The sequence below is a fragment of the Caretta caretta genome, chromosome 6 (assembly GCF_965140235.1).
Source record: "Caretta caretta isolate rCarCar2 chromosome 6, rCarCar1.hap1, whole genome shotgun sequence".
NCBI classification, from domain to species: Eukaryota; Metazoa; Chordata; order Testudines; family Cheloniidae; genus Caretta; species Caretta caretta.
The window spans coordinates 85,461,954-85,489,679 of NC_134211.1; the positions used below are offsets into that span (position 1 = coordinate 85,461,954).

Genomic DNA, 27,726 nt, shown 5'->3' on the forward strand with positions numbered 1-27,726 from the left:
TAGGTTTATCTTTAATAGACATGAAGTGAAAACTAAAACAAGCAGGTGAGCTACACCCTACAGCTTTCAACTTAACTTTTAAAAAGTGTATTGCATATCAGTTATCACTATTGAACCCAGAGGCTCCACTTGAAAATGGGGCTCTGTTGTCTTACTAACTCTAAAAACTGTTCATGATACTACATTGTAATCTTTAGACTTAACCTGTCTGTTCTGTAGGTAAAGGATTTTTCCCACATCACTCTGCCAATTAATATCAACTTGTTCAGAAGGGAACAATTTTAGAGGTTTTAAAATATCAGCTCACTTTCTATGCCAGTTGAGTATGCGATATCTTAGCTGAAGGTGCCAGTTAGTGTTCATTGTCATGGTGGGAATATTTTGTGTGGATGCAGAATCTGTCCACTGAGAACTGATATGAAGGCTCATCTCATTCCATTTAGATTGCTCATCTTTTTGCATGTAGTGTCATCTGATGATTCAGTTGCTGCCAATCTGGGTAATCTTCGTAAAAGTTTCTGTATACCATCCCCAGTTCCTAGTCACTTTCCCTTTGGTGTTTTTTGTTTATTTTTAAAGTGAAGAGATCATATTCTGCCATTAATATCTGTGATTCCATCTTCAGAAAGAAGGGATAGAAAATAAGAAGGGATAGAAATGCTACGCTTGTACATCTTTCCTAGAAGGGTGAAGTATACAAAAAGAAAATAGTTTACTTTAAAAGTGACTTTTTTGTCTTGGAATTTAGAGTGGCAACAGATGTAAATTTCTAGGTTTTAATAGATCTGTCATGAGATTATTAAATTTTATGATTGTAGATATGGGATTGTCTAAAGAATTCTTGCATATGAAACTGTCATTTCTGCTATTCTGCTTGTGTTGGCTCTTAAGTAATAAACTACATTTTTTATTTTAAGACTTTACAAAGAAAGATTAAGCCAAGTGGATGCAAAACTACAGGAGGTCATAGCTGGAAAGGCACAAGAATACTTGGAACCATTGGCAGCTTTACAAGAAAACATGCAAATCCGAACAAAGGTGGCAGGTAGGAATGTGACATGATTGTTGCTGTTTAACAGTGTAGATCTACTATGCAACTTTAAAGTCAGGTGACTCCTTCTAGAACAGGGGCGGGCAAACCTTTTGGCCTGAGGGCCACATCGGGTTTCCAAAATTGTATGGAGGGCCGGTTAGGGGAGGCTGTGTCTCCCCAAACAGCCAGACGTGGCCCGGCCCCCGCCTCCTATCCGACACCTCCCCCCGCCACTTCTCGCCCCCTGATGGCTTCCCTTAACTCCTGCCCCATCCAACCCCCGTACCCAATGGCCCCCCCAGGACTCCTACTCCATCCACCACTCCCTGTCCCCTGACCACCCACCACCCCTGCCTGCCCCCTGCCGCCCCATGCAACCCCCCCTCTCATTCCTGACTTGCCCCCTGGGACCCCTACCCCATCCAACCCCCTGTTCCCCGCCCTCTGACCGCCCCGACCCCTATCCACACCCCCGCCCCCTGACCACCACCCCCAACTCCCCTGCCCCCTTACCACGCTACCTGGAGCACTGGTGGCTGGCGGCACTACAGCTGCACTGCCTGGAGCACCGGGTCAGGCTGCGGCTCTGCAGCTGCGCTGCCTGGCTGCCCAGAGTGTTGCGCCGGAGGCGCGGCGTGCTAAGACTGTGGGGGTGGGGCCGGGGGCTAGGGGCCTGGCAGGAGGGTCCTGCGGGCTGTAGTTTGCCCACCTCTGTTCTAGAACATGTGACTATTACAAATTTTGAAATATCTCTGAAGAGAAATCTAATGGACACTTTTTTAGCAGAAGCCAACATTGTAATAGGTTGTCTGTCTTCTCAAAGTACTGTCTAATTAAACTCTAGGCAGTGTGATGTTATCTTGTGCTGCATCTGTTCTCTGTCTCTGTAGCATTGTACAAAATGATTACATTTCTGCATTAATAAGGGCTACTATTTCTATTAGTGTCAGAGGATTTCAAAAATAAAGGATATGAAAATGTGAAGGAGACTTTTGCCACTTAGATTAATCTTAAATGGATCAAATTTTGAGTTCAAACTACTTGATACTTTTTTACGGCTTTAAAAATCTTGTTTTGAGTTGTGATGTGAGTTGTCTTTTACAAACTTTAAAATTGCTACTGTATTTTATTGGAACTTGTTAGATCCCTTAACATACAGTGCTAGAAGACAATATGACACACATGCACACTTAAGCTTGTAATTTTTAACATCTAGCACACTGAATATATTCTAACACTGTCTAGTTTCTAGTTATAGTTTTGTATAACCAGTTCAGCTGCCTTGTAATCCATGTCTCCAGATCTTACTACGCAGAGGTTATAGGGCATGTATATTCCGTAACAATGGGTCTACAGCAGGTGTTCAATTCTGACCCCAAAAAAAGAAAAACCAAACAATTCCAGGAATTTTAAATTCCTAGAATTTAGCTAAATTGAATCTTAACATCTGGATACAGTTTTAATAAGAACTCTTGTCAACTCCATTTTGTCAGCTGAGGTAGAGTATTAATCATGCCGCATGGCAGTTACATGGAACGCTGACATGACAAAAAAATCGAAAACAAAGATCTGCTCCTCCTGTTCTACCGCAGTACTAAGTTTTTTGGATGGTGATCTCTTCAACCAGATTAATCCACGGATGCTCAACCTGTCTGTGATAGGAGCGGGGTTTCCCCTAACACAGGTTAGAAAAGAGCCTATGAGGAGACTTCCTACCAAAGAACTTGATGTACATGAACTCCTCCCTGAGGGGAAATAATGAAGTAAGCTCCAGCAGCTTCACTTGGGCTATGCTAATGTGGACAGACTCCATGTTCACTTTTTGGGTTTCTTACTGTCACTCAGGAAGCCATGGCCTCTAGAACAGTGGTTCTGAATCTTCTCAGACTACTGTACCCCTTTCAGGACTCTGATTTGTCTAGTGTACCCCCAAGTTTCACCTCACTTAAACTACTTGCTTACAAAATCAGACATAAAAATACAAAACTGTCATAGCACACAATTACTGAAAAATTGCTTACTTTCTTGTTTTTACCATGTAATTATAAAATCAATTGGAATATAAATATTGGACCTACGTTACCGTGTATAGTATATCGAGCAGTATAAACAAATCATTGTATGAAATTTTAGTTTGTACTGATTTTGCTAGTGATTTTTATGTAGCTTGTTGTAAAACTAGGCAAGTATCTAGATGAGTTGATGTACCCCTGGAATACCTCTGAGTATACCCAGGGGTATGCGTGCCCCTGGTTGAGAACCACTGTTCTAGAAGAAACTCTTGCAATCTACTTTTCCTGCATTCCCTGCACAAGTTATGTTATCAGGCCATGTCTACCCTACAAAATTATGTTGATCTAACTTACATCAGAATACAACCACTGCAATTATCAAGTTTCAGAGTAGCAGCCATGTTAGTTTGTATCTGCAAAAAGAAAAGGAGTACTTTTGGCACCTTAGAGACTAACAAATTTATTTGAGCATAAGGTTTTTTTTTCCTGATCACTCTTGTTACAGCGTGTATGGTAACACCCATTGTTTCATGTTCTCTGTGTATATAAAATCTCCCTACTGTATTTTCCACTGCATGCATCTGATGCAGTGAGCTGTAGCTCATGAAAGCTTATGCTCAAATAAATTTGTTAGTCTCTAAGGTCCTTTTCTTTTTGCAATTATCAAATCACTTGTGTGTGTATGCACGCTTGGCTACTTGTGTTGGCAGTGTGTGTCCTTACTAGGAGTGCTTGTACCAATATTATTGTCAGTGTGAGACATTGTGGGATGGTTCCTGAAAGCCAGTAGCAGTTGATGTAAACAACACAGTATCCACACTGACACTGCATCAATGGTGACTCTCTGGGAGGGGGCAGGAGGTTGGGATGCAGGATGGGATCAGGGGGTCGGCACTTACCTGGGGCGGTGCCAGCTCCTGAAAGCGAGCTGCACACCCCTCTGGCAGTGGCTCAGTGGTCGGGGCAGGGACAGCACATGAGGACACCCCCACACACACCTCCCGGGGCTGCAGGGATATGCTGCCCACTTCTTGGAGCAGCGTGGAGTGGGCAGGCAGGAAGCCGCCTTAGGCTATGTCTACACTGCCACTTTCAGCGCTAAAACTTTAGTTGTTCATGGGTGTGAAAAAACACCCCCCTGAGCAACAAAAATTTTAGCGCTGAAAAGCACCAGTATAGACAGCGCATACCGCTCATTCTGGGTGGTTATTTTTTATTGCTGGGAGAGCTCTACCCCGGCGATAAAGCATGACTGCACTGCCCACAGTGTGGCCAGTCCCGCTGAGCTGCTGGTGGTGGCGGCAGCAGCTCGGGACCCCCTGGCCCTTTTAAATCGCCCAGGGGCTGGGTGGTGTATGGGGGTGGCAGGCGGGGTCGGGGGAGAGATCCGGCACTGAATATTCATGGAGCCTGGGCACCACAGGCCCATGCAACTCGCTGCCCCTGGCTGGGATCATAGAAAACTGACATAGCAACTCAGATACTATGAAAGGTGCTGACATAAAGCAATATATTAGACCTCATTCTTGAACAAATTCTTTGAAGAGGAAAGCTGCTCAGTTCATTTGCATTATAATACTGTGATTTGTCCTCTGAAAAGTGGAAGATCTTCCATACATGCACATACCAACGTTTTCCAGGGTTAGGATATTTAGCATACAGCCAGTAGTCTTGTTCTCAGTGTTAAGGAACACCACCCTTATATGAATCATCCAAATACAGGTACACATAGTTCTACTTCTTGGAGAGGAAAACTTGGATAATTTTGAGAAGCTTTTCATGTTTAATACATTAAACAGGTTGTTACATTCTCTGCTACAGAAGTTTTCTAAATTGTCATGGTACTTGGCATACAGCTCAACAGTTTTTTGGTTGTTCGAACCAAATCCCCTACTGTTATATCTATTGCGGTTGTACAAGAATAGGGTTTGGAGAACTCGGCTTGAGATTCCTCAGTGTGCTTTGTGTTGTGTGCCAGCCTGTGGTCACCTCAGACAAGACCTGCTCAGACGAACCACCAGAAACAAAGCTTTATTTTGTAAGGAAACATAAGGATTGCTTGCTTCAGGCTCCCTGCTTCAGTGCTAAAATTTCCTGCTGGGAAGGCAGAGGGTACTTCTGGCAGGACCCAGGAAGTTTTCCCAACATGCAGTAGTTTGTAGTCCACTTATAGTTATTACTGCTGCCGCTGAAATAAACTGGACCTTGGGCTACACAGCCATCAGTCAGTTAGGAACCAGAGAGATTATAAACAAATGGTAAAAGATTTAAAACAAATAGCCCAAATCTTTTCTCAGCACACTTTATCAGCCTCTTCACTTCTTTAGCCAACTTGCTGAGATGCTGTTTCACACCGGTATGCAGGTGACCTCCGCTAACTTGGAGTTTTAATTCGAGCCTGAATCAGAAGGGCTATAAGAAGTGCTGTATTATCATGCCCCATTAATCAGTAATAGCATTTATTTCAGTTTTATTTTATAGTAACGCTATTTCTTAAACTCTAAACTTAATATCTGAAACTGTTACCCATACTATATTCTCATTACCCAAAAGTGAGTTGAAAAGATGTTTTGTTGGTAAATAGTTCACTGATCATGAGAAGATAATTTTAAGAAACATGATGATTTGTCTTCTAACATCTTAACTCTTCAGTGTTAGATGGGGATATAATTCAGTGATAGAAATTGTTCATTCTAGGTCCATTATTGCTAGATTAAGATGTTAATCTGACATTATCTGTTGTGTAGGGAGGGTTGGAGAAGCAGGCTGCAAGAGTTTTTAGAAGCTAATATTTGCTGACACAGTAAGGAATTTTTTTAAAAAAATAAAAGTGGTTATTCAAATCAGCATGTAAAATGCCCTTTTAATTTTTAAAAGTGACTGTTTTTCTTGGCAGTAGAGAAATTGCTAATTTGTACTCATTAATTGGGGAAGTGCTTTGTGAAAGACCAACTGAATTTGCAAACAAATGTACTGGCATAAGACAGTTTTTACTTCTATTTTAACTATTCAGACCCCTTAATTGAAAACTTATATGAGCAGAAATGGATGCAAATAGAATTTGAGGTTACAGAGAATTCAGTGATTTTTGAAAACCACAAGAGACTATCCAGGAGATTCAAGTTCTCCATTTAGAGAAGAGATACAACATGGACCACTAATAGGAATTGAAGGGCACTTCAGTTTCTGTGCTTTTCAAGCAAGAAGCTTGTCCTCCTAGGTCACATAGGTGAACACACGAAAAGCCATCCTGGGTTGGACCATTGGTCCATCTAGCCCAGTAACCTGTCTTCCTATAGTGGTTGCTGCCAGATGCTTCAAGGGAATGAACAGAACAGGGCAATTTCTCAGGTGATCCATCCCCTGTTGTCCAGTTCCATTTCTGGCAGTCAGCAGTTTAAGGAGCATGGTGTTTGTTCCTGACTATCTTGGCTAATAGCCATTGATGGAACTATCTATCCACCATGAACTCATCTAATTCTTTTTTGGACCCCATTATACTTTAAGCATGGTATGTTGTGAAGGCCAAAGATTGAATTGGCCTATCTCATAAGGTTGCCCACAAGATTGGTGGTTCTGGCGGCTTGTGATGTGGCCCCTGTCTCTTGACAACAGCCTAGAGACCACCAAACGGATAGTCATACCCAAGAATTACTGACTTTGGCTGGGTACATTTTGCCCTCTTCTCCTGCCTTATTAATTACTGTATTATTGTTAGCCTCCCATTCATTACTATTAAACATAATACTGAAGTAGCACTTAGAGACCTCAGCCAGGTTGTGGCCTCATTATGTTAGTGCACTGCATGCACATACATGTGCTTTTTTTTTTTTTTTTTTTAAATGTTGCGCTCTCTGCTTGAAACTGTCTTCCTCCAATGCACCAAGTTATCTCAGCCAGAAGTGGCAAAGCTGTAACATAGTAAGTCTATCTTGTGTTGCACTGACAGAATTTTACATTAGTTTCTTTTCCACCTATATTGCCAGCAAGATAAACTTTTAGTCTGCATAAATACAGAAGTGAACAAAATTGAGAACAGTTTTCTCTGCAGCCTCTTGAGTTCAGTCAGTTATTTTTCCATACAAGTTTTATACTCTGTGTACTGTCTGAACACTGTCAATATGTAAAATAGGTTTTGGGGGTTTTTTTGCATATGTGCATTACTGTAGGACTAGCAATAGTGATCTTAACAGATAATTTTGAAATCCGTTACTCCTATTTTTTTAAAAAAGTAATAACGCTGTAATTTGTCTGGTTGCAGGTATCTATAGAGAGCTCTGTTTAGAGTCTGTAAAGAACAAATATGAATGTGAAATTCAAGCGTCTCGCCAACACTGTGAGGTATTGTCAACTTATTTAAACGAGTGGCTAATCAAGTCTGTCCTTAATGGGTGTGCAACAGTTTCCAAGATCGGTACATTTTAAGTTTGTAGTTCTGCTATAACTTCAATATTTTGATGTATTTCTTTTGAAACGATAAAGAAAGTTACATCCTTAACAACTTAAAGAAATGAGACCTCAGCTAGGTGTCAGTTTGGTTTACATAAACAATATTAATCTTACCTTCATTAACAGGGCCTGTCTAAGATTGAAAAGACCTCCGATCATTTTTGGAATCTCTCTTATATACTAGGCATCCGAGAAAATAGTTAGTGGTATTCTGCCATAAATATAGTAGTCACATTTTGCAATAATTATATTTTTAAAAACAGCTTATGGGAAGAAAATAATGTCACTATTCAAAAATTGATACAGTACTAGAGAAATAGACATCTGTTTCTATTTCAGTAGAATCTCTGATCATTTCAGCAATAGATAGAAAAGTATTTGCATAGACCAAGTTGTAAAATAATTAATTCTATTGATCCTTGTTCAGGTGGAAAAAAGTATCAAAACCTTTAAACCCAGAGATAGAAATTCTGCTTGTAAAAACAAAAGCTTATTTCTGTGAGTGCATATAATATTTGAAATGTCTGGACTAATATGGATCCTCATATTTGGATACTATAGCCTGTTTACCTGGATGTAAATTGTCACAGCCTGATCTCGTCCATCTCTGAATAGACATCAGTCTACTGAGATTGAATCCCATGTGCTTCTAAGCTTCCTGGGTCTGGATAGTGACTGATCACTGCTCCGAGCTCTGTATCTCTGAAGCATACTCCCTCATGTCTGCCACCATTCTTGAGCAGTGGGACCCTCAGTCTTGCTGCCTACACTCCAAACCCAGTGCCTTAGCCCTCCTGACCCTCCAGTTGTTAGACAAGTCTTTGTTTCCTCCCCCCACACCTAGCTATAGGTGCTCCAATTTCCTTGTTATACCCTTCAGGGATAACATGGCAGTAAAGCACAGGCTTAGCAAAGAAATCTGACACGCTTCACCTAAGTCACAGGAGTTACAAACCCATTGAAAACAAATTCCCAAATCCAGTCCCCTTCAGTCTCCTTGCCACCCCTGAGAGCCTTGCCTTTGGTTAATCCAGGCCTGTCCTAAAGCACTCAAAATGCACACAGTGCGCTTGCACAAGGCCCCCATCTCAGTCATGGCCCCAGTCACTGGATGGGTAGTGTTATGATGTGGTGCACAGGGTCGCAAAGCCACTCATCACTCAAATTTGGCCTGCTCCATGGAGTGCGGGGTGGGTGATGATAGTGAGCAGAGCTGCTGGAATTGGGCAGAGCCTCCCTAGCCCGGGATGGGAGCGGAGCGCTGAGCTGGGAGGACACTGGTGAGTGTCTGGGGAGGTCCTGGGGAGGGGTTGGGGGTGAGTTGGTGACCGGTTGTTAGATGAGTGGGAGTGTTTGCGCGCGGGGGGGGGCGCGGCGGCGGCTGCAGGGTGAGTGGCAATGAGTGGCAGATGTTGGGAGCTGTGACAGGAATGGGGGATGTTGGGGGATGTAGGTGGAGCTGCCATGAGTAGGATGTATGTCACGGATGCTGGGATGTTTGTGGGGGCTCTCAGGATAAGTGGGGGCTGGTAGAGGGTTCTAGGGGGATGGCTACTCATGCATTCCCAGAATATCAGCGTTTCCAGTACTTCCGAGAATGATGTGGGTCTGTCCCAGCTGGCATGACCACACGCCGCACAAGGGGAAGGGGACATTTCTAAGAGCGTGCTGCTCTGCCCCCACCAGCAGGAGCTTAAATGCACTGTAGGTTATTAACATTAACCGACATAAGTCCTTAATCTCTTTCATTCACCGATATAGAAATTACAATAGAAAGTTGTGAAACAGACTTACTGTGTTCACATAAATTTAACCCCCATTTAGAATTATAAGTATTTTTGTATAATTAAAAGTGATGGTAAAGATAACTTTTTTCCTTTTCTAAGAGATTTTATCTACATCTTTGCAATTTATCCTTAATAAGGACTTGAGCAAACATCTTGGTGATTTCTTCTTGAATTTCCAAAGCCTCCAACTTTTCTTGTATTTCCTTCATATTTTTTTCTGGTTCATCTGTTTTTTCTTTACATTTTGGATATCTTTGACAACAGGGAATCTGATATAGTCTCATAAATCAAATCAGGCAATCCAAGCCTTTATATTACAGAAGAAATGAACTCCACTGAAATTTTAGGTACAGCTGTAGAAACTGATCGTTTGATACCAGATAATTTCTCAGCCAACTGAACTGCCTCAAGTGCTATTGTAGATAAAGGAGAACATGACTAGTGAGTGTTTCCTCTTTGTTAATGACTTGTAGAAGGACTGAGATTTCAGATACTGTTTTAAATGTCTTTAAAAGTCTAATTGCTATATCTAAGCAGTTTATAATTATTGTGTCAGATATGTACTATTCTGTAAATAAAATCCATGGTATGACCTTTAAATAAATTAACTTAAAAAACTTTAAAGCCAGCAACCTTGAGGGATGGGAAAGCAGCTGAAGTATTTGTTGGATTATGTAGAGAATCCAGGGTTGTGTATGTATCTGCTTCTGTTTGTCGATGAAGGAAGGAGCTAGTATAATATCTATAACTAAAGATAAGCCATTAATATATTTGGAACCAAATGATGATAGAGTTTTTATATCCCCTTTGAAAAGTGCTAATTAAATTACGTTTTAAACTATTGTATGGTTATGTCACTGCAGATTTAGGACTGTTTTAGTTCAACACGTTTAAATCTAGGTTGCATTATTCTGGACACAAAATATTTCTATTGTAGCAGTCATTTTTTCATTTGCACACAAAGTACAGAGGACAATTGTTACTACAATTCTATAAGAGAATCTAGCTGTTACTAGTACTTTAGTTAACAAAGATTAAGGGTGGATTTGATTTAACTCACTAGTCAGGAAGACTCAATTTAATCATGGTTTTCTACATAAAAGTGCATTCTTGTATATATGCTTCACAACTCAGAGATGTAGGTTTCATTTTTAGAAGGTACACACTATACATTTTTAAATTGTTGGTTTTTTTAAACTTTTCAGATTAGTTTTACAGCTATATCAGAAAATGAATGATTTTTGGTTATTTCATTTACCAAAGATAATTGAAGCAGATAGTTCACCTCCCAGTGACTTCATAAATATTTCCAATTCAACAGGTTAATCATTAATATTTGGAAGATTTTCTTGCCATGCTGTATTAGGAGGAGAGCATCACCAGACAGACATTTAAATTGTTTTATTTAACTAAAACAACAATGTTATGTATTCTGGATTTTTTTCTCAACAGCAAACATATAATATTTTAACAAAACAAGCATATGGTCCTCGCTTCTCACATTTATCTCCAGACTTCTTCTCCTTGTCCAGATCTATTCCACCCCCAACAATCTTCTATTCATTGAACTTTTTGAAACTTTGCACTTTTAGAGAGAGGTAAGGGATTGACTCTGTGTACACAAATTTGCAGAGGGACAATAGAGTTGAGGTCTGTTATTTCTCACCTCTTTTATTTATTTAAAACATTTTTGCTGTTTAACAAGTATGTTACCTCTGGAGACACAAATCCACAGTTTGAGTACAGCAAAACTAAGCATCTCTGATAGTGCTCAGTCTAGAAGATACCCAGTCCCATTGGGTAGATAGAAAAATTAACCTAAATAATCTATACAGAAGCCTGTGGACCCTAATAAGATTGGGTCCTTAATCCATGAAGTATTGGAACTCTTTACAAAACTTTTCTTAAACATTACATGAATATATTGTCTCCTACTATAGAATTAGAATTTGTAATCCCTATTCCATGTTGAGATATTTTGAGCTATAATATATCTTTATCTTTAGATAAAATGCTTTTTGAGGAAAAAAATCTATCAAAAAATCTGATTTTTTTTAAAATAATTGATTTTTATCCACCCTGCAAAGATTAGACCTTGCTGAAAAATGGGGACGTTTTAATAAAACTTACTTACAAATTTGGAAAACTTGACCAGGTCTAAAATAGACAGTTGAATCTGCACACCGCTACAGAGTACATTCTGAATATGAAGTTCACAGTGAATTTGGTTGGAGATAGGATACCGGACTATAATGACCATGTATTTGATCCAGTCTGGTATTTCCTGTGTTCCTGGATGTGACTTTATATGACTGAAGGAGTGGGCAAGTCTTGACCAATGCACACGATCCACGTCCTTGACCCACAGCCTAAGCTCCTCCAATTTGGTAAGAACTACCATTCATTCAGGTTTATTCTTCATTATCCTGACCTAATCAATAGATTCTTTTCAGTGCTCCTTGTGTTCCATTTTTGCTTTAGATCTACTTCATATCTTGAGAAGAGCATGAGTGATGGGTGTACCATCTTCTCTATTTTCCATTGTGAGTCTTTCATCAGACAGTCATGAGGGGAGATAATGTCCAACTAGAGAACATTCTGGTGGAGATCTAGCTGCTTCCTTTACATCTTCTTATTATGGTCCCACTCAAATCCTCAGCACATGCACCCATATTTGATATCTGTATATCTTGCATCCACATGAAATATCTGGAATAAGTGTAAGCTTTAAGGGGCTGGGACATCACACTGAAAAAGCAGGTGGATGAGGGACTCGGAATCAGGTTCAAAATGTGGCTTATGTTTCAAGGCTGTATCTAAATGCATAAGAAGCTACTTTTATCATGTTGCACCTGAGCTTCTAAACTAGTCGATGTCAAGTGCATTTAGTTGATAAACATGCATGAATGCATAAGTTATAATTTCTTGCTTTTGTTTCAGAGTGAGAAGCTCTTGTTGTATGATACTGTACAAAGTGAACTAGAAGAGAAGATCAGAAGGTTAGAAGAAGACAGGCATAGCATTGACATTACCTCAGGTAAATAGGATTTGAAAGATTTTTAATGACTTGCTGTCACAATTCAGGGCAGCTGCATCTGTACTGTCCCTCCATGGGCCATTAAGAGCACCCACTCTAGGCTCCTCAGCCATCACCTCTCTTGGGCAAATACCCACATCTCTCTCTCCCTCCTGACTGGGTTTTTTCCCTTCTGCAGAGTTCCCTGTCTACACTATGATTTCCCCATCAATCCAGACTACCTAAGCAGGTCTCTTTCTCTGCTTTGCTTTCTCTACAAAGACTACGAGCAACTGTAATTGCCAGTAGTCACAATTTACCACACAGTCATTTATAAGCAATCACATCTATTCTTAAAGTGAGGGCATTACAGAGAAAACATTACAGAAAAGAAAAGAACTTGCACGTATACCAATAAGCTTACCAGAAATCTCCCCCATCTCCAACCAGGGCTATGGTAGGAGTCAATCCTTCATACTTCACAAAGGCATTTTTTCTGCGGTCACAAGTTCATAGCAGCCTTACCTTAGAACTAGCACACCCATGAATAGGTTAGTCTTTTCTTTTATATCAATTGGGCCTTTGATCTTTGGGTTCTGGGAACAGGTAATCAGTAGACAATGGTCCCCTCTTCAGGATGTAATTTCAACAGACTGGATTTTTGCATAACTGCAAGTGGGAAATTGCATTCATCTGTAGAGATTCCACAGGCAAACACTTGATACTGTTTGTCCCAAAAGTCCATTCTTGTCTGGTACATTGCTCAACATAGTCCTTTTGAAGTTCATAATGTGCCTGGGTTCACATCCCATCTCACTCACCCCTCTCCTCCCCCCGTGTGAAAAGTTACATGTAATCCTGACCTATAATAATACATACCTTTGCATTTAATACAATGGACTCCAAAGATAGTTAAATTTGATTCAATAAGGCTGTTCAAGGATATTGCAGAAAATTGTCATGTCTGTCATCTGGTAGCTAACTGAAAAGGAGTACTTGTGGCACCTCAGAGACTAACCAATTTATTTGAGCATAAGCTTTCGTGAGCTACAGCTCACTTCATCGGATGCATACTGTGGAAAGTGTAGAAGATCTTTTTATACACACAAAGCATGAAAAAATACCTCCCCCCACCCCACTCTCCTGCTGGTAATAGCTTATCTAAAGTGACCACTCTCCTTACAATGTGTATGATAATCAAGTTGGGCCATTTCCAGCACAAATCCAGGTTTTCTCACCCCCCCCCCTACACACACACACAAACCCACTCTCCTGTGGGCCTATCATACACATTGTAAGGAGAGTGGTCACTTTAGATAAGGTATTACCAGCAGGAGAGTGGGGTTGAGGGAGGTATTTTTTCATGCTTTGTGTGTATAAAAAGATCTGCTACACTTTCCACAGTATGCATCTGATGAAGTGAGCTGTAGCTCACAAAAGCTTATGCTCAAATAAATTGGTTAGTCTCTAAGGTGCCACAAGTACTCCTTTTCTTTTTGCGAATACAGACTAACACGGCTGTTACTCTGAAACCTGGAAGCTAACTGTTGGGTCAATTATATGCAAGTACTGCATCTATAGAGCCTTTCATCACATTGTGGAATGCTGTTAATTGTATTTTAGACTTTATTCTAAGCCTCAATGAACTTAAAGTAGATACAATCTGCTGTCAGAGCTAATGTCACCATGCCTTGTCTGCTATGGTGAAAATCTGTTAATTTTATCTGTCTGCCAAAATTAAAGGCCTACAAAATATAGGCACATTAAAATGTGACAATTACCATTCTTCTCACAAAGAGCATATATCAAGAAAATTTGATTTATATCATTGTCAATTTTTTTTTTACTGTAAAAGAGTTAAACATCAAATTAATGAATGTAATTGTAACATTCTTATTATACTTTTTCAGAGTTATGGAATGATGAACTACAGTCCAGGAAAAAAAGGAAGGATCCATTTAGTCCAGATAAAAAGAAACCCGTTGTCATATCAGATATCCTTTTTCTATCGTTCTTGTCTGTGCAACATTTTGTTTTTTATAGCCTTCTTACCACATGTTCTCCTGTTATATTGTCTGCTAAAGCAATAATATATTTTTTTACTATGTTTAGGAAGTCTTAACAGGCTTGCAAATCCTTGCTATGTAAATATCAGTAACAAACCATTTACAACAGCAAACTTTTGTTTAGAGGGACATTATCCAGTTATATAGTTGTCATATCCCTGTATTTAACAAATTCCTACCATATCAGAGTGAGCATGATTACAAATTCCATGGCATGTCACTTCCAGTGATTTTTATTAAATACAGTGAAGTCTCTGAATACACATTTAACAGACCAAGCATGTATATCAAATGTTAATATTTCAAAAGAATTGGACAGGTGTGCTGGGTTTTTTTGCAGGTGACTGTATCTTGTCTGAGTATTGAATAAATGGTAATCAAATATGCAAGTATTTGTCCTTTGTCTATTTTTTGGGTACATAATTGGTGTATTAGTTTTTCCATAACAATCTCTGATCTCCTAGTAGCTGCTAGGCTGCTGATAGCCTCTCACTGAAAAAGAAAGATAGCTCAACTCTAGAGGCATGCTTAATAAATACTTTTTTACTGCTGTTCTTGGCAGACAGATTTTGTTCTAATTGTGGTGACGGAAATCTAGTTGAAAGGTCACCTTCTGAGATCTTGAAAATCCAGATTAAGATCACTGTTTTTAAAATACTAGTTTCACTATTGAATAATTGCAAAAGTGACTGGTTTTTAATTCCATCTAATTTTCCACTTCCAGAATAGAAGAGATTGAATTCTTGCACGTCACCCGGGTTTCTGCTGTGACTTTGTTTCAATACACTGATCCATGGCATCAGTTCCAAGCAGCAAAAACAGAGGAAGGAAGTTGTTACATAGTAGCAATCATAACAGTGAGAGTAACGCAGACCAAAAAGAGGAAAAGCATTTTCTAAACATGCTTACAGAACAATTTGGGAGTGAAGGGAGAGGATTCAAGGAAAGGTTTAAGGGAAAGTAAGCAAAAAGTAAGCGAGAAGGCACAGAGAATACTCTAAATTAGATAAAATTTGGAAACTAATTCTACTGGCCATTGACAGTAATCTTGTAAAATAAGAGGGATTTAATCCCAAATTCTAGTCTTTTAAAAACTCTGCCTAAACTTTTTCTGGTAAGATAGCAAAGCATTTTTTTATATGTCTAGTAAGTAGTGTCATTAGTTTGCAATCTTTAATTTAAAAAACATACAGTTCCATGCACATTCTATGCAAGATGATGGGACAATGGATACATCATCTCCAAGAAATGGAGAACCATTTTTCTGATAATGTTAAGCCACTAAAGTCCAAGGTTGATATGCTTCAGAAGTTTAAGAAATTGATAAATTTGAATGAAAATGGTAGCTTCCTAGGATGCAAGGATAAGTAAGGAGTTAAAAGCATAAGGATGGCATGATACAAGGCTCAGGAGATAGAGGATGAAATGAATGATTCTGGAGGACGGCTTTGGAGATGTAGGTAAAAGGAAGATGAAATGAATGTAGGTGGAGTTGTAGTTGGTGTTTCGAAGGTGAAGATTAGAAACTTGAATTTGTGAATAGTAGAGAAGCAATCTGAAGACTGACATGATCAATAGTAGTATTTTTGGGGGGCTGCAAGGTAGTCCTGTCAGAAGCAGGAAAACTAGAGAAAGAGGTTGCAGTAATTAAGGTAAAATGACCAACATCTGGACTTTGCTTTAGAAGTAGAAGGTTGGGATTTTTGTGGAGATGTCAGAGGTGGAACCTTCAGAGGCAAAGATTTGTATTTGTTTTGTACAGTGCCAAACACACTTCTAGTTCCAGTGAAATAAAATGACAGAATTTGGCAGTAGGGGGAGAGAGAAGGCTTAATATGACATTGCGGTTGAGTTTGGATGATAGTAGAATGTTCAACTGTGGAGTAAAAATGGGGTAAAACTTGGACAAAAGATGCCCCTCTTCAGGTAACTTTTTGAAAGGGAGTTACACTATGCAGAAAGTAACTTACTTGTTGACCTTTTCTTGTACTATGTTCTGTAGCTTGTGCAATTTAACTCCATATCTTGAGTGTTCTTTACCTTGTTTACTGACTGCGTCTAATTCTTAAGGCTTAAGAGCCCTCTGTTTTATCAGTTTTTGATTGCATATTTTAAATTCCAGAGGTCAGGATTGCTAATGTTTGCAGGCTTTAGGTTAATAAGGAGTAAGGACAAGATTCAAAAGCAGTGAATTCATAATTTTGTCACAGTTTACAGCTGATGTCCAATGCAAGCTTCCAGAAGTAAACGCAAAACCCAGGAGATGATTGGTAGACCCTCTTAGCCTGGAGGAATGGGAGAAGGTCTAATGTCTTTGTACTACCCTTCAGATGCACCCTCACTTCCCCCTTGCAGGGGAGGATGAGAGAATTCAAAGGTGGGCTGAATCCTAGGAGTTAGGTCTAAGGGAATCAACCCTAAATATTTTTTTTAGCATGGAGGCCATTTAACCATCAGACTCAAAACGCATGATATTTGAGGTATTTAGGTCCCTCTATTAAAATTAAAAGCAAAGTGAAGTTAAAGTTGTGGCTTTCTTTTTTAAAGTCTCTTGCTGTCTGTTTCATTCTGTATGTCTCTAATTGGGACACACCACATCAAGACTACTGTTTTATTGGAATATTTCCCAGAAAGATGACCTGTCGTAATGACAGTGGATAGTAATAAATGTTACTCAGTTAGGATGGCATTATCATAAATTCAGCTTAGTGGAGATGCTTTTAGCTAGTGCCAGAAATTTAAGTGGTGGTTATTCAGTTGTTTGGATGTAACGCTATCATCTGGTCTTCTAATACAGGAATTACTAAAAGAAATTAGGGGGTATAAATTTCCAAGTATTCATGTGCAGGATGGCTGTGTGCTGGAGTCGTCAAGCCAAGTAGATTCAAATTACAAGATACACTGGCAGTTCTTTCTTATTTTTATAGACAGAGAGAGATCCATGTTAATTTGCTGTCTGGTGCTTATTTCTTAAAGTTTAGTTAAATTTGTCTAACACAATATATAATGCATATTGGAATTTCTTAGTCTTTCAGTAAGTTACAATCTTTGAACTTGACTTGACTTGAATGAGAACTACAAAATAAAGTTTTTTTTAAAAGTGTTAATTAGTAACGAATGTTTAATTTCAACAATTTAAACTTTTTCTTCCAGTTTCTCAAACTGCTTCAAAACTAATGTGTTTTTCAAAGTCAGGGCGATTTAACTTTAAACGTTCATAATTTATCCACTTTTTCAAACTTGCCTTGTGTTATAGAGCTTGCTGGGGTTGAAAAAACAAGACACATCTGAAGACTTTTGTAAAGTAGTGTGTATAAAATTCTGTTTTGTATTTGTGTATATTGTAGTAATTAACAACTTATGGTACAGAGTTGATATTTTAAGGTAGAGCTTTCAAACCTTTTTAACTCAGTATTTCCAGTCTTTCAGATACTTGATTTCTCAATCTTAACATTTTTTCTATGTAATAGTATATGATTTAGAATCACTAAGAAACTGCACTGGAGATGTTAATTTAGATGCTTGCTTTCAGTATTGTAGAAAAATAAGCTGCCAGGATTGATTTATTCTGATTGGAGTACAAGAAACAAGGATTGTTTTGGTGTCTGTCAAGTACAGAATGGGTATATAATGTCTGTTGTAGTCTTGTATCCCTGTGGTGTGCTGCAGTAACAACCTTAATGTAATTGTAAATATGATAGCTTCTAGGAAACTTAAGTGACACTTGTACACTGTGTGTCTCTCTCGACCTAATTTTTGCAGTGCTCTTTCACTTCATTTGGAATTCTGTGTGTGGAGCAGTTGCAGAATAGAGTCACTAAGTCACTTCAAATTATGAAGATTGTAGACCTTTTATGCTAATTTCAATGTTAAAAGTGATTCCCTTAACTTTTCAACGTCCCTATATAGTTTATATGTTACAGGACCTCGATATACTTGAAGATTGGACAACAATAAGGAAGGTATGATTGGAGGATGAATGTCAAAAGCATTGTTTTGTTGCCCTGTTCTCATACATTTTACAGATATGTAGGTAAGCTTCCATTAAAATAATCGAGAGCATAAATATTGCTAAATAGTATTTTTGCAATGAAGTCTGATAGTTATGGCATGGGAATAGAGTGATGTGCATTCTAAACTTAGTTCTGATACTGAGTAGTCTTACCTTGGCTATGTCTCTTAGGGTAGGTCTTCACAGCAAAGAACGGGGTGGGATCGGGAACAGAGAACCCTGCAGCAGGGAGTCTCATATCCTGGGTCAACTGACTTGGGCTCCTGGGGGCTCTCTGTAGGGGGCTAAAAATAGCAGTGTAGACATTCTTGCTTGGGCTGGTGCCTGGGTTCTGAGACCCACCCCTCCTTGCTGGGTTTCAGAGCCCAGGCGCCAGCCCAAGCGGGAACATCTAAACTGCCATGTTTAGCCCGACACTGTGAGCCCAAGTCAGCTGACCTGGGTTCTGAGACTCGCTGCTGCAGGGTGGGTATGTGTCATCGTTGCAGTGTAGGCATACCCTTAGCCTTTTCACTTCAGTTCCTAATCTGTAAAATGGGGAATGCCATAGTGAAGGCCTGGCTTACTCTACAACAAGCTGGACCTAAATTCTGTTTTACTCTGGTACACTATGCTGGAAAATCTGCAGCAGCTTCTTTAAAAATTTCAAAAACATTTTATAATTGTGAAAATGAATGAAAGTAAATTCAGTTTATTTTGCTCTGTCACAACATATTTCATCGTGCCATAGATGTTGGTAAGGTGGTGTGGCAGTTGGGACTCTAGGCAGGAGTCTAACCCAGTGGTTTTCAACCTGCAGCCTGTGGGCTGCTTGCGGCCCAATCAGCACAGAGCTGAAGCCCATGTGACATCCTCAGGGCACAGAGGTAGTATTGGATGCGGCCCACATAACGCATTGTGGGCCTCACATATGGCCCACAGTGGTAAATAGATTGAGAACCACTTGTCTAACCTGACTGTACTTCCCCAGTAGCTAGAAAACCTCCTTCCTGCCATAATGTCCTGGGACCTAATAAAACCTAGAACCAGCTAGTCACCAGGCCGTATAAGCAGTATTTCCCATCTTGTAGAACCCCAAACTAGTTCAAGGGGAAGTGGGCTGGAGAAGAGAATCGGGACAGGGACACCTTCATGACATTGGAACCACCTCACTTCCTAACTGTAAAGTATTCCCTAGACTGCACATAAAACTGGATGGCTACTTGAAAGCCAACCTGTCTTCCTCCTCTTCTGTGGCACCAGAGGAGGGGAAGCAAAATAGAAAAATATACAGCTAAGAAATATACAGAAAAGACACTGAAGGTGGGTGTGGGTAGGAGATAAACATGTGCAAGAAGGTGAACAAAGCAGAAATGTCCACTGTGCTCCTGAATGGTAGAAGGGAACATGGGCAAATCCATCACAATTGAGGGTCCAACACATAAAGTTGGAAATTGCTTTGCTTGACCTACAGCAGGAATTATGCCGAACAAATATCAGACCATAGACACAATTTCACCCTAGTAGCTCTTAAGTATGGCCGAGAGAAAATAAAGCTGATTATTATACACACAACTGTAGAATGTACTTGGATACAACTGTGAGCTAAACAGAGGCTTGTTTCTATAGCTTTTTGAATGAGCTTTTCATTTTCCAAAATCTTTATCTGGCAGCTATTGATTCGTGCGATCTTTGGTTTGGTTGGCAACCTGCAGAGTGACGTAACACCAGCTATAAAATATTGTATAAATAATTGCTCCTGATTTATTTAAAATCAAAGCCCATTAAAGCAGATAATGGATCGGTTTCTCTGCATGCTTTTATTCAGCTAATCGGTGGCGTTCAATGTTAGAAAATACTTTGGTTTTTTTTTTTTTTTTTTTTTAGAACAAGCATTTAAACATGTATATGTAAATGCTAATATATTAAAGAGCTGCACTGCAATTAAGCTTTCCTTAAGGCATTTTAAATAAATATTCAACAAGTAAGCTCTCTTAACTTTCTCGTTTTTCCTTTTTTGTACTTTAAGGCAATGGCTACGCTGGGGCCACACAGAGTAAAGCCGGAACGTAAGTCATAAAAACCTCACTGCTTAATACATTCTGTTTTCATAAAACAAAACTCATTAAGCACAACAGCATAGATTTTTATCTAGATAGAACAGAGATTTGTCAGACACAACAGGGACTGCAGTGGTTGAGGAGGGGAAAGGAAACCAGAGACCTTTAAGGGTATGTCTGTACTTCAAAAAGAAAAAACAAACATGGTCAGCTGACTCAGGTTTGCACCATAGGGCTGCAAACAGCAGTGTAGATACTCTTGCTTGGTCTGGGTCCTAGTCTCTGAGACCCAGTGAGTGGCATGGATCTCAGTGCCCAGGCTTCAGCCTGAGTGGGAACATCTACACTGCTGTTTTTAGCACTGCTACACAAGCCCTCATTAGTTGATCTGGGCTCTGAGACTCACTGCTGTGTGTGTCTTTGTGTTTGCTGCAGTGTAGAAATACCCTAAGCTGCTTTCTAGCTCTCAGGCCTTGGTTGAGGCACTGTTGTGCTCTGTGCTTTTCAATAGGGTTGATCTCTCCACTGACAGACTGACTTTCTTACATATATTTGATGAAATAGTTATTTTCATTATAGTCTCAGTATCTTCTAAATGGTGCAATGTTTTTAAAATCAAGGTTAATATTTAAATGGTGAAAGAATACCAGAAGAAGGAGTAGACCCATAGAGAAATGGCTTGGATTGGCTTGATACATGTCAGTGCAGCATATTAATGCTTTTTCTCTAGCTTCTACCTCCCCCAGCAGAGCTTCGGGTAGTGTTTTGAGAGCGTCCCCATTTCACTATGCTCTGCTACTCTGAGTCAGTGAAGAGCAACTTGGGGGAGAGGAAGGGGACAATGTCTGGATACCAAGGTGATATTCACCTTAGATGCCCAAGTTAGGCAGAAAGGGAAATGAGGAGGAAGTGGTTGGGGCACAAGAGAAGAGGAAGCAAGTAGGTGTTGCTTTTGTTAGTGACAAATTTCTGTTGGAGTATTGTGGTTAATGACATAGTACACTGACACAATTGTATTGGGGAGGAGGAGAGTTGAGGGGTGTGGGGGGGGGAGAAAGAGGAAGAAATCTGATCAATGGTTGATACTTAGACTTGCCCCATATACCACAGTTACCATGGTGTTTGTAAACTTTCCCATTATTGATATAGGAATACGGCAGATACTGTGGTCAATGTTAATTTTACCTGAAAATGGAAATTGAGTTTTTAATGGACCCCACTACATAAGGAGATAAAAGAAAAAAGCATCTCTTCTCTTAACTATCTTAGATTTTAGTTTGATTGTTGCCCAAAGTAGCAATCCCCCCCCCTTTTTTTAATAACTAAACACTTAGCATATATGCATGTGCTGATGTAGCTAAGTATTTGAAAATAAGTTTATAAACCTGACTGTAATATCTGCATGGTCAGTGATAAATATTTCTGTTGATCATTTTAGCACCTGTCAAATTAGAAAAGCATCTGCACAGTGCTAGGTCTGAAGAAGGAAGACTATATTATGATGGAGAGTGGTATGGACGTGGACAGACAATATGTATTGATAAGAAAGATGAGTGCCCTACAAGGTAAAGGTCATTATAGCCTTCTCCCATTTACAATAGCATACATTGTACAATTGTGTACAGTGATTGAAAAGCCCAGCCTTACAATTTCAGTCAGCTGTTGCCATGTCAGTTACTTATCGGTATTTTCTATCTTAAAAGATAACCAGCTACTGTCTTCTAGATATCTATTTTTACCTTCCTCTAGCATAAGTACCAAATGACATAAATGTAGGGGCTTAGTTATCTTAATATTAAAATACTTAAAATTTGACAGCTGATGTATATGTCTGAAATAATAGCCTAAAACTAGGGCTGTCAATTAATCGCAGTTAATTCGTGTGATTAACTCAAATTAATCGTGATTAAAAAATTAACCTTGATTAATTCACTTATAACAATAGAATACCAATTTAAATTTATTAAATGTAAAGTCCTTCACTTAAGAAGGGAAAAGCAAATGCATAAATTTAAAATGGGGAATAACTGGCTAGGCAATAGTACTGTAGAAAAGGATCTGGGGGTTATAGTGGATCACAAATTGAATATGAGTAAAAAATGTTATGCAGTTGTGAAAAAGACTAATATCATTCTGGGGTATATTAACAGGAATGTCGTATGTAAGACATGGGAGGTAATTGTCCAACTTTACTCAGTACTGAGCCCTCAGCTGGAGTACTGAGTCCACTACTGAATGTCACCCTTTAAGAAAGATGTGGACAAACTGGGGGGAATCCAAAGGAGAGCAAGAAAAATGAAAAAAGGTTTAGAAAATGTGACATATGAGGAAAAGTTTTTAAAAAACTGGGCATGTTTAGTCTTGAGACCTGATGATAGTCTTCATATATGTAGAGAGGATGGTAATCAATTGTTCTCCAGGTCCACTGAAGTTAGGACAAGAAGTAATGGTCTTAATCTGCAGCAAGGGAGATCTATGTTAGATATTGGGAAAAACTTGCTAACTATAAAAATTAAGTACTGAAATTGTTACCTAGGGAAGTTGTGCAATCCCCATCTTTGTCTAAGAACAGGTTAGACAAACACCCATCAGAGATGGTTTAGGTATATTTGGTCCTGCTGCTGTTCAGGGAGATGGACTAGATATCCTCTGGAGGTCCCTTCCATTCCTACATTTTCATGATTCCGTGAATTCTCTTCAGCTGATTGTCAAAGTAATAATGACTGAACTGGCACACCACTAGCAATCAAGTATCAAATTATATTTATATGTATATATTTTAATCCTTAAAGCAGGTGGTCCAAAGGAAAGTATGGAATGTGCCTTGAAACTGCTTTCTAGTAATGAACAGTGAGGAAAAACAACTCCAAAAGTGTTTGCATTAATGTTTAACTAAGTAATCAATGTAAGAAAAGTTCAATTAGCCAAACAATTCAGTTTTTTCTTTACATATATGTACTGGCTAACAGTTAAATACAAGTTCTTCCGAACTTTCTCTATGCTGGAGAGCAATTTCTTTTGACCTGTTGGGTTTTTTTTCAGGAAGCCCACTTCAGATTGGTGGATTGATAAGGTTTTCTCAATAGGTACTATGAGACAAATTTGTATTTTATATTATAGACCCTATAAATTAAAAGGGAAGATGAAAGCTTTATTTAACCAAATTAAATGTTTGAGATTCATTAGAACTATCATTTTTATTACATTCAAGAGATGCTTGGATGAAAAATTATTTGTGAAGATATCGTGTTCCTAGATATGTCCATGTATCTTTAGTGTCAGCTACAGAATTCTGTTGTTAAAATATCAACATAATCAGGAAGGAGGCAGTAGCTGTCTGGGCCTAGTACTACTTAATGCAAATATTTAGTATTCCAAAAGAGCACCCTACTTGGGGGGCTGATCCTTTGGTTTATAAGATCATTTGTTTCTAAATTCTATTTTTTTTTCTTTTCAGTGCCATAATTACAACAATTAACCATGATGAAGTGTGGTTTAAGAGGCCTGATGGAAGTAAATCCAAACTGTATATTTCTCAGTTACAGAAAGGAAAGTATTCAATAAAACATAACCACAATTGACCATTACTAATCAGATGTGTAACAAGTGGTGTTACCATGCTTGATGTGCCATGAGGTGAAAGATGTATTTAATAATGTTTTGTATTCTTATTAAATTTATGGCAGTATCTGATGTATTTGTAGTACTGTAGGTAAACTTCATGTGGATGTCCTTGAATAGGTGATGACTCTTAATCATGTTGACCAAGACATTTTACCTCTAAGTTGGGTCTAGTGCCTAAGATATGAAGTATGCCTTCACAGATAATGGCTGAACTTCTGATTTAAAAATATCTGTAAAATGCAAAACATTTGCTTTTATTATTGGTGACTAGATTGTGTGGTAATTGTGCAATTATTTTTACCAGCAGTTCACTCCATATATTAAGTGAATTGTCATGTTTATCTTGGGAGTGTAAGTTAGTCTGCACAAATGTTGCTTCTGAATAGTCTAATGACTTAAGTATTCTTTTATCCAAAGTGAACAGAATTTTTTAAACTTGAGACCCTGGACAGCTCTGACTTTTATAAGGTTTACCATGCCACTTGTAACAAAACAAAGCCAACATTAAGAAATTTTTGAGGAGCACTTCCTGGTACCCCATAATAAATTTAAAATGTTGGTGGCTTTCTTTTCTAGGTTATGCAAGAACATCACTAGCAAAGCCAATGTAAAATTAGGTACACTACAGGTAGAGGCAGTGCTATGTGGCCCATAGAGGGTATGAGTGCCTGGCAATAGTACGATGTAAATGGTAAATAACTGAAAGTATTATATTGCATGCTGTACTTGTATGATCTATAGTCTTATGAAACAAATATTCTAAAAACACTTTGTCAAAAGTAAAATGTACCCTCAGAAATGGTATATCTGGGACATATTAACAGTGACCTACTCACCATATGCCAGCTTTCCAAATTTCCCATATTTTACTCTCTTCTTAATGGAATTGTTTCATGTAGTTTAAAGAAAGTTAAGCTTGCACAGAAGTTATATTTCAAGACATCAGAGGCAGAGTCTGAAATCCTTAATGTTATAGTACATGTTTGGAGCGTGTAGAATAACATGGGATTGGATTGGATTGGTGGGATTGGAGAAAAGTCAGGGTTTTTTTTTCCTGGTGGTTGTGTGCACTTTATTGTCCATTATGATGACACTTCTTGGAGCAAGGAAAACATGCATTTGCTTAAATTGATCCTGGCAATGCAAAACTCTTTTGCCCTACATAATACTTAACTGCTTTACCTCTGAAATGTCATTGCTGGTGCAGGATGGTCACTACTTGACTGTTGCCAAAAGTCTAAAAGATTGGAACTTTACAGTGATAGAAAAGCATTGCTCAGGATAAACTGCATGTCACATTAACATTAGCCAACTGTACATAAAATGACAGTTGATGTGTTGGCTTTTGACAGTACTTACTGTATGTACACAGTTTGATAAAAAATTTGTAATAAAATATTTGTATTTTTTAACGTAGTGTATAAGTGATCTGTGATAGTGGACACTTTGTACAGTTGTGTTACTCTTTTTATTTTTCCTTGAGAGTTGCAGATGTTTAATTCTAAAGAGAGCTAAAAATATTGTAGTTTTTAATGTTGCCTAGAAATGTTTGTCTTCCACAGAACCTAAAAAGGTGAATACAGATATTTTACTGAAAAATCACTTTTAAATCCGATATCTTTGCAATAAACTAAAATGTAGAAGTCCATATTTCAGTATACGTATGGACTTGTGTAACCAGAGATGTAACACAAGTCTCTGTCTTTCTGGCTTCTTTACCCCGAGGTCTTTATAATATGTGAAAGCTTAAACCCTACAGAAGTATAAATCATACACATGTACTAAACAAGGTTTGTTTAGAAAATTGTAGAAATATACAGTTGTTAATTTGAAAGTTAACACTTTTTTAGTTTTTTCAAAATCTTTGAAGAAGGAACTGCACAAGTTACTCACAAATGCTATCTAAGTGTGTAAATGTGCAACTTTAAGTTGTGGAAGTGAATTTGGGCATTACTGTAATATGGACACTATGCATTACTCAAGCATTTTTAACAGCTGGCCACAGTAACATTAATATACACTTTTGCCTGCAAGAGAGAGGAATGAGTGCAAAGCAAACTTAAGCATTGTGGAAAATAGTTCACAGTCTAGAATAGAATAGAAACTGCTGCAGTTTCCACGGTATGCATCTGATGAAGTGAGCTGTAGCTCACGAAAGCTCATGCTCAAATAAATTGGTTAGTCTCTAAGGTGCCACAAGTCCTCCTTTTCTTTTAGTCTAGAATAGGTGTGCAGGGGAATGTTAGTTTATATTGGGCATGTATCTTGAGAGTATAGTCTTTGTACACAAGCTCAGTATTTGCTGCTTTGTCTCCATGCTATCCCTTGTTACTGGTACCAAGCCAGTATTACACTCTTCAGACCTGCTCTACACTAACAAATGTGATTGTCAACTAACCCTTTAACACTGTTCAGACACTATATAGACAAGTAAGGGCTTGCTTAGCATTTGTAACTAAACAGTCTTCAACCCCAGTTCAGATAGCACAATTGCTGCCCTTAAATTTTGTAGTGTAGAGCAAGCATGAACCCTGGGTACAAAGAAATGCCTGTCTGCAACTGATATGAATGGGACAGAATTGAGTTTGGGGGCTGGGGAAGGAAATTAGAAGTCTATATTGAAAGAGTGGGTTTTAAAAGCACATTGCTTACTTTTTGACTTGCCTAATTTACTCAATAAATCATTTAAAGGGTATGTCTGCACTGTAGCTGGGAGGTGAGATTCCCAGCACAAGTAAACAGACTCCGCTCGAGCTAGCATGCATAAAAAATAGCAATGCGGATGCTATGGCATGGGCGGCGGCTCAGACTATCTATCTACACTCAAACCCAGGGAGTTGGCCAGGCTTGGGGATGGGTGACTAGCCCGAATTGCCATCTGTGCAGCACAGTCCTTACGGCTGTTTTTAGTGCACTACCTCAAGCAGTACTAGCATGAAGCTTTCTACCTGTGCTAGCAATCGCACCTCCCAGCTGCAGTGTAGACAGACTAAGCAACTCTTTGATTTTCCTGGCAAGTAAGAGGCTAAGACAGATTCTGAACTTTTGCATTAGATACAAGTTAACTACTTTTTTTTAATTTGGAATTTTTAAAATTGGCATTCCAAGTCCAGTGCTTTTCCCATTAATTTCAATACAGAATTACCTTATATTCTGTCAAAATTATTTTACTCCTGCATGTTCAGCAGAAAAGGGACATGTCCATGGAGTAAACATGGATAATGGTTGCCTAAGAAAAGCTGAAACTTCAAGAGGAGTTGATTTGTTTTGGTAGTGCTCCCTATTTATTAGTGATCAGGAAAAAGGAGGGCGCTGTACTGTGACAAAATTTGTAGACTCAATTACTTAGTCAAATGAAGAGAACATCCAGAACTTTATAGGGACTTGGCTAAGCTGCATAAAAGGGAGAGGTCTACGATAGACCACCCAAATCAGGAAGAGGAGATGGATGAGGCATTTTTAGAACAAATAACAAATATCCAAAACACAAGAGCTGATAGTAATGGGTGACTCTACCTCTCCAGAACAGCCGTTAGAAAAATAATCTAACAAAACATAATATCTTCAAATGTACTGGGGACAACTTTGTTTCAGAAAGTTGAGGAAATAACCTGGAGAAAGCCATTTTAGAGTTGACTCTGACCAACGGGAGGAATAAGTTGCCAGTCTGAAGGAAGAAGGCAATTTG

At 38.8% G+C, this 27,726-nt stretch overlaps 1 protein-coding gene across 1 annotated transcript in view; it reads left to right on the forward strand.

Moving 5' to 3' along the window:
* Nucleotides 1-25,450, forward strand: part of BRMS1L (BRMS1 like transcriptional repressor) — a 41,783-nt gene extending 16,333 nt beyond the window's left edge. The window contains exons 3-10 of the mRNA XM_048853666.2: nt 918-1,045; nt 7,307-7,386; nt 12,222-12,318; nt 14,208-14,291; nt 18,261-18,325; nt 20,384-20,423; nt 21,853-21,979; nt 23,872-25,450. Of these exons, the coding sequence (XP_048709623.1) occupies nt 918-1,045; nt 7,307-7,386; nt 12,222-12,318; nt 14,208-14,291; nt 18,261-18,325; nt 20,384-20,423; nt 21,853-21,979; nt 23,872-23,995 (745 nt within the window). The 3' untranslated portion in view covers nt 23,996-25,450. The remainder of the gene's footprint in view (nt 1-917; nt 1,046-7,306; nt 7,387-12,221; nt 12,319-14,207; nt 14,292-18,260; nt 18,326-20,383; nt 20,424-21,852; nt 21,980-23,871) is intronic.
* Nucleotides 25,451-27,726: the final 2,276 nt, after the last annotated feature.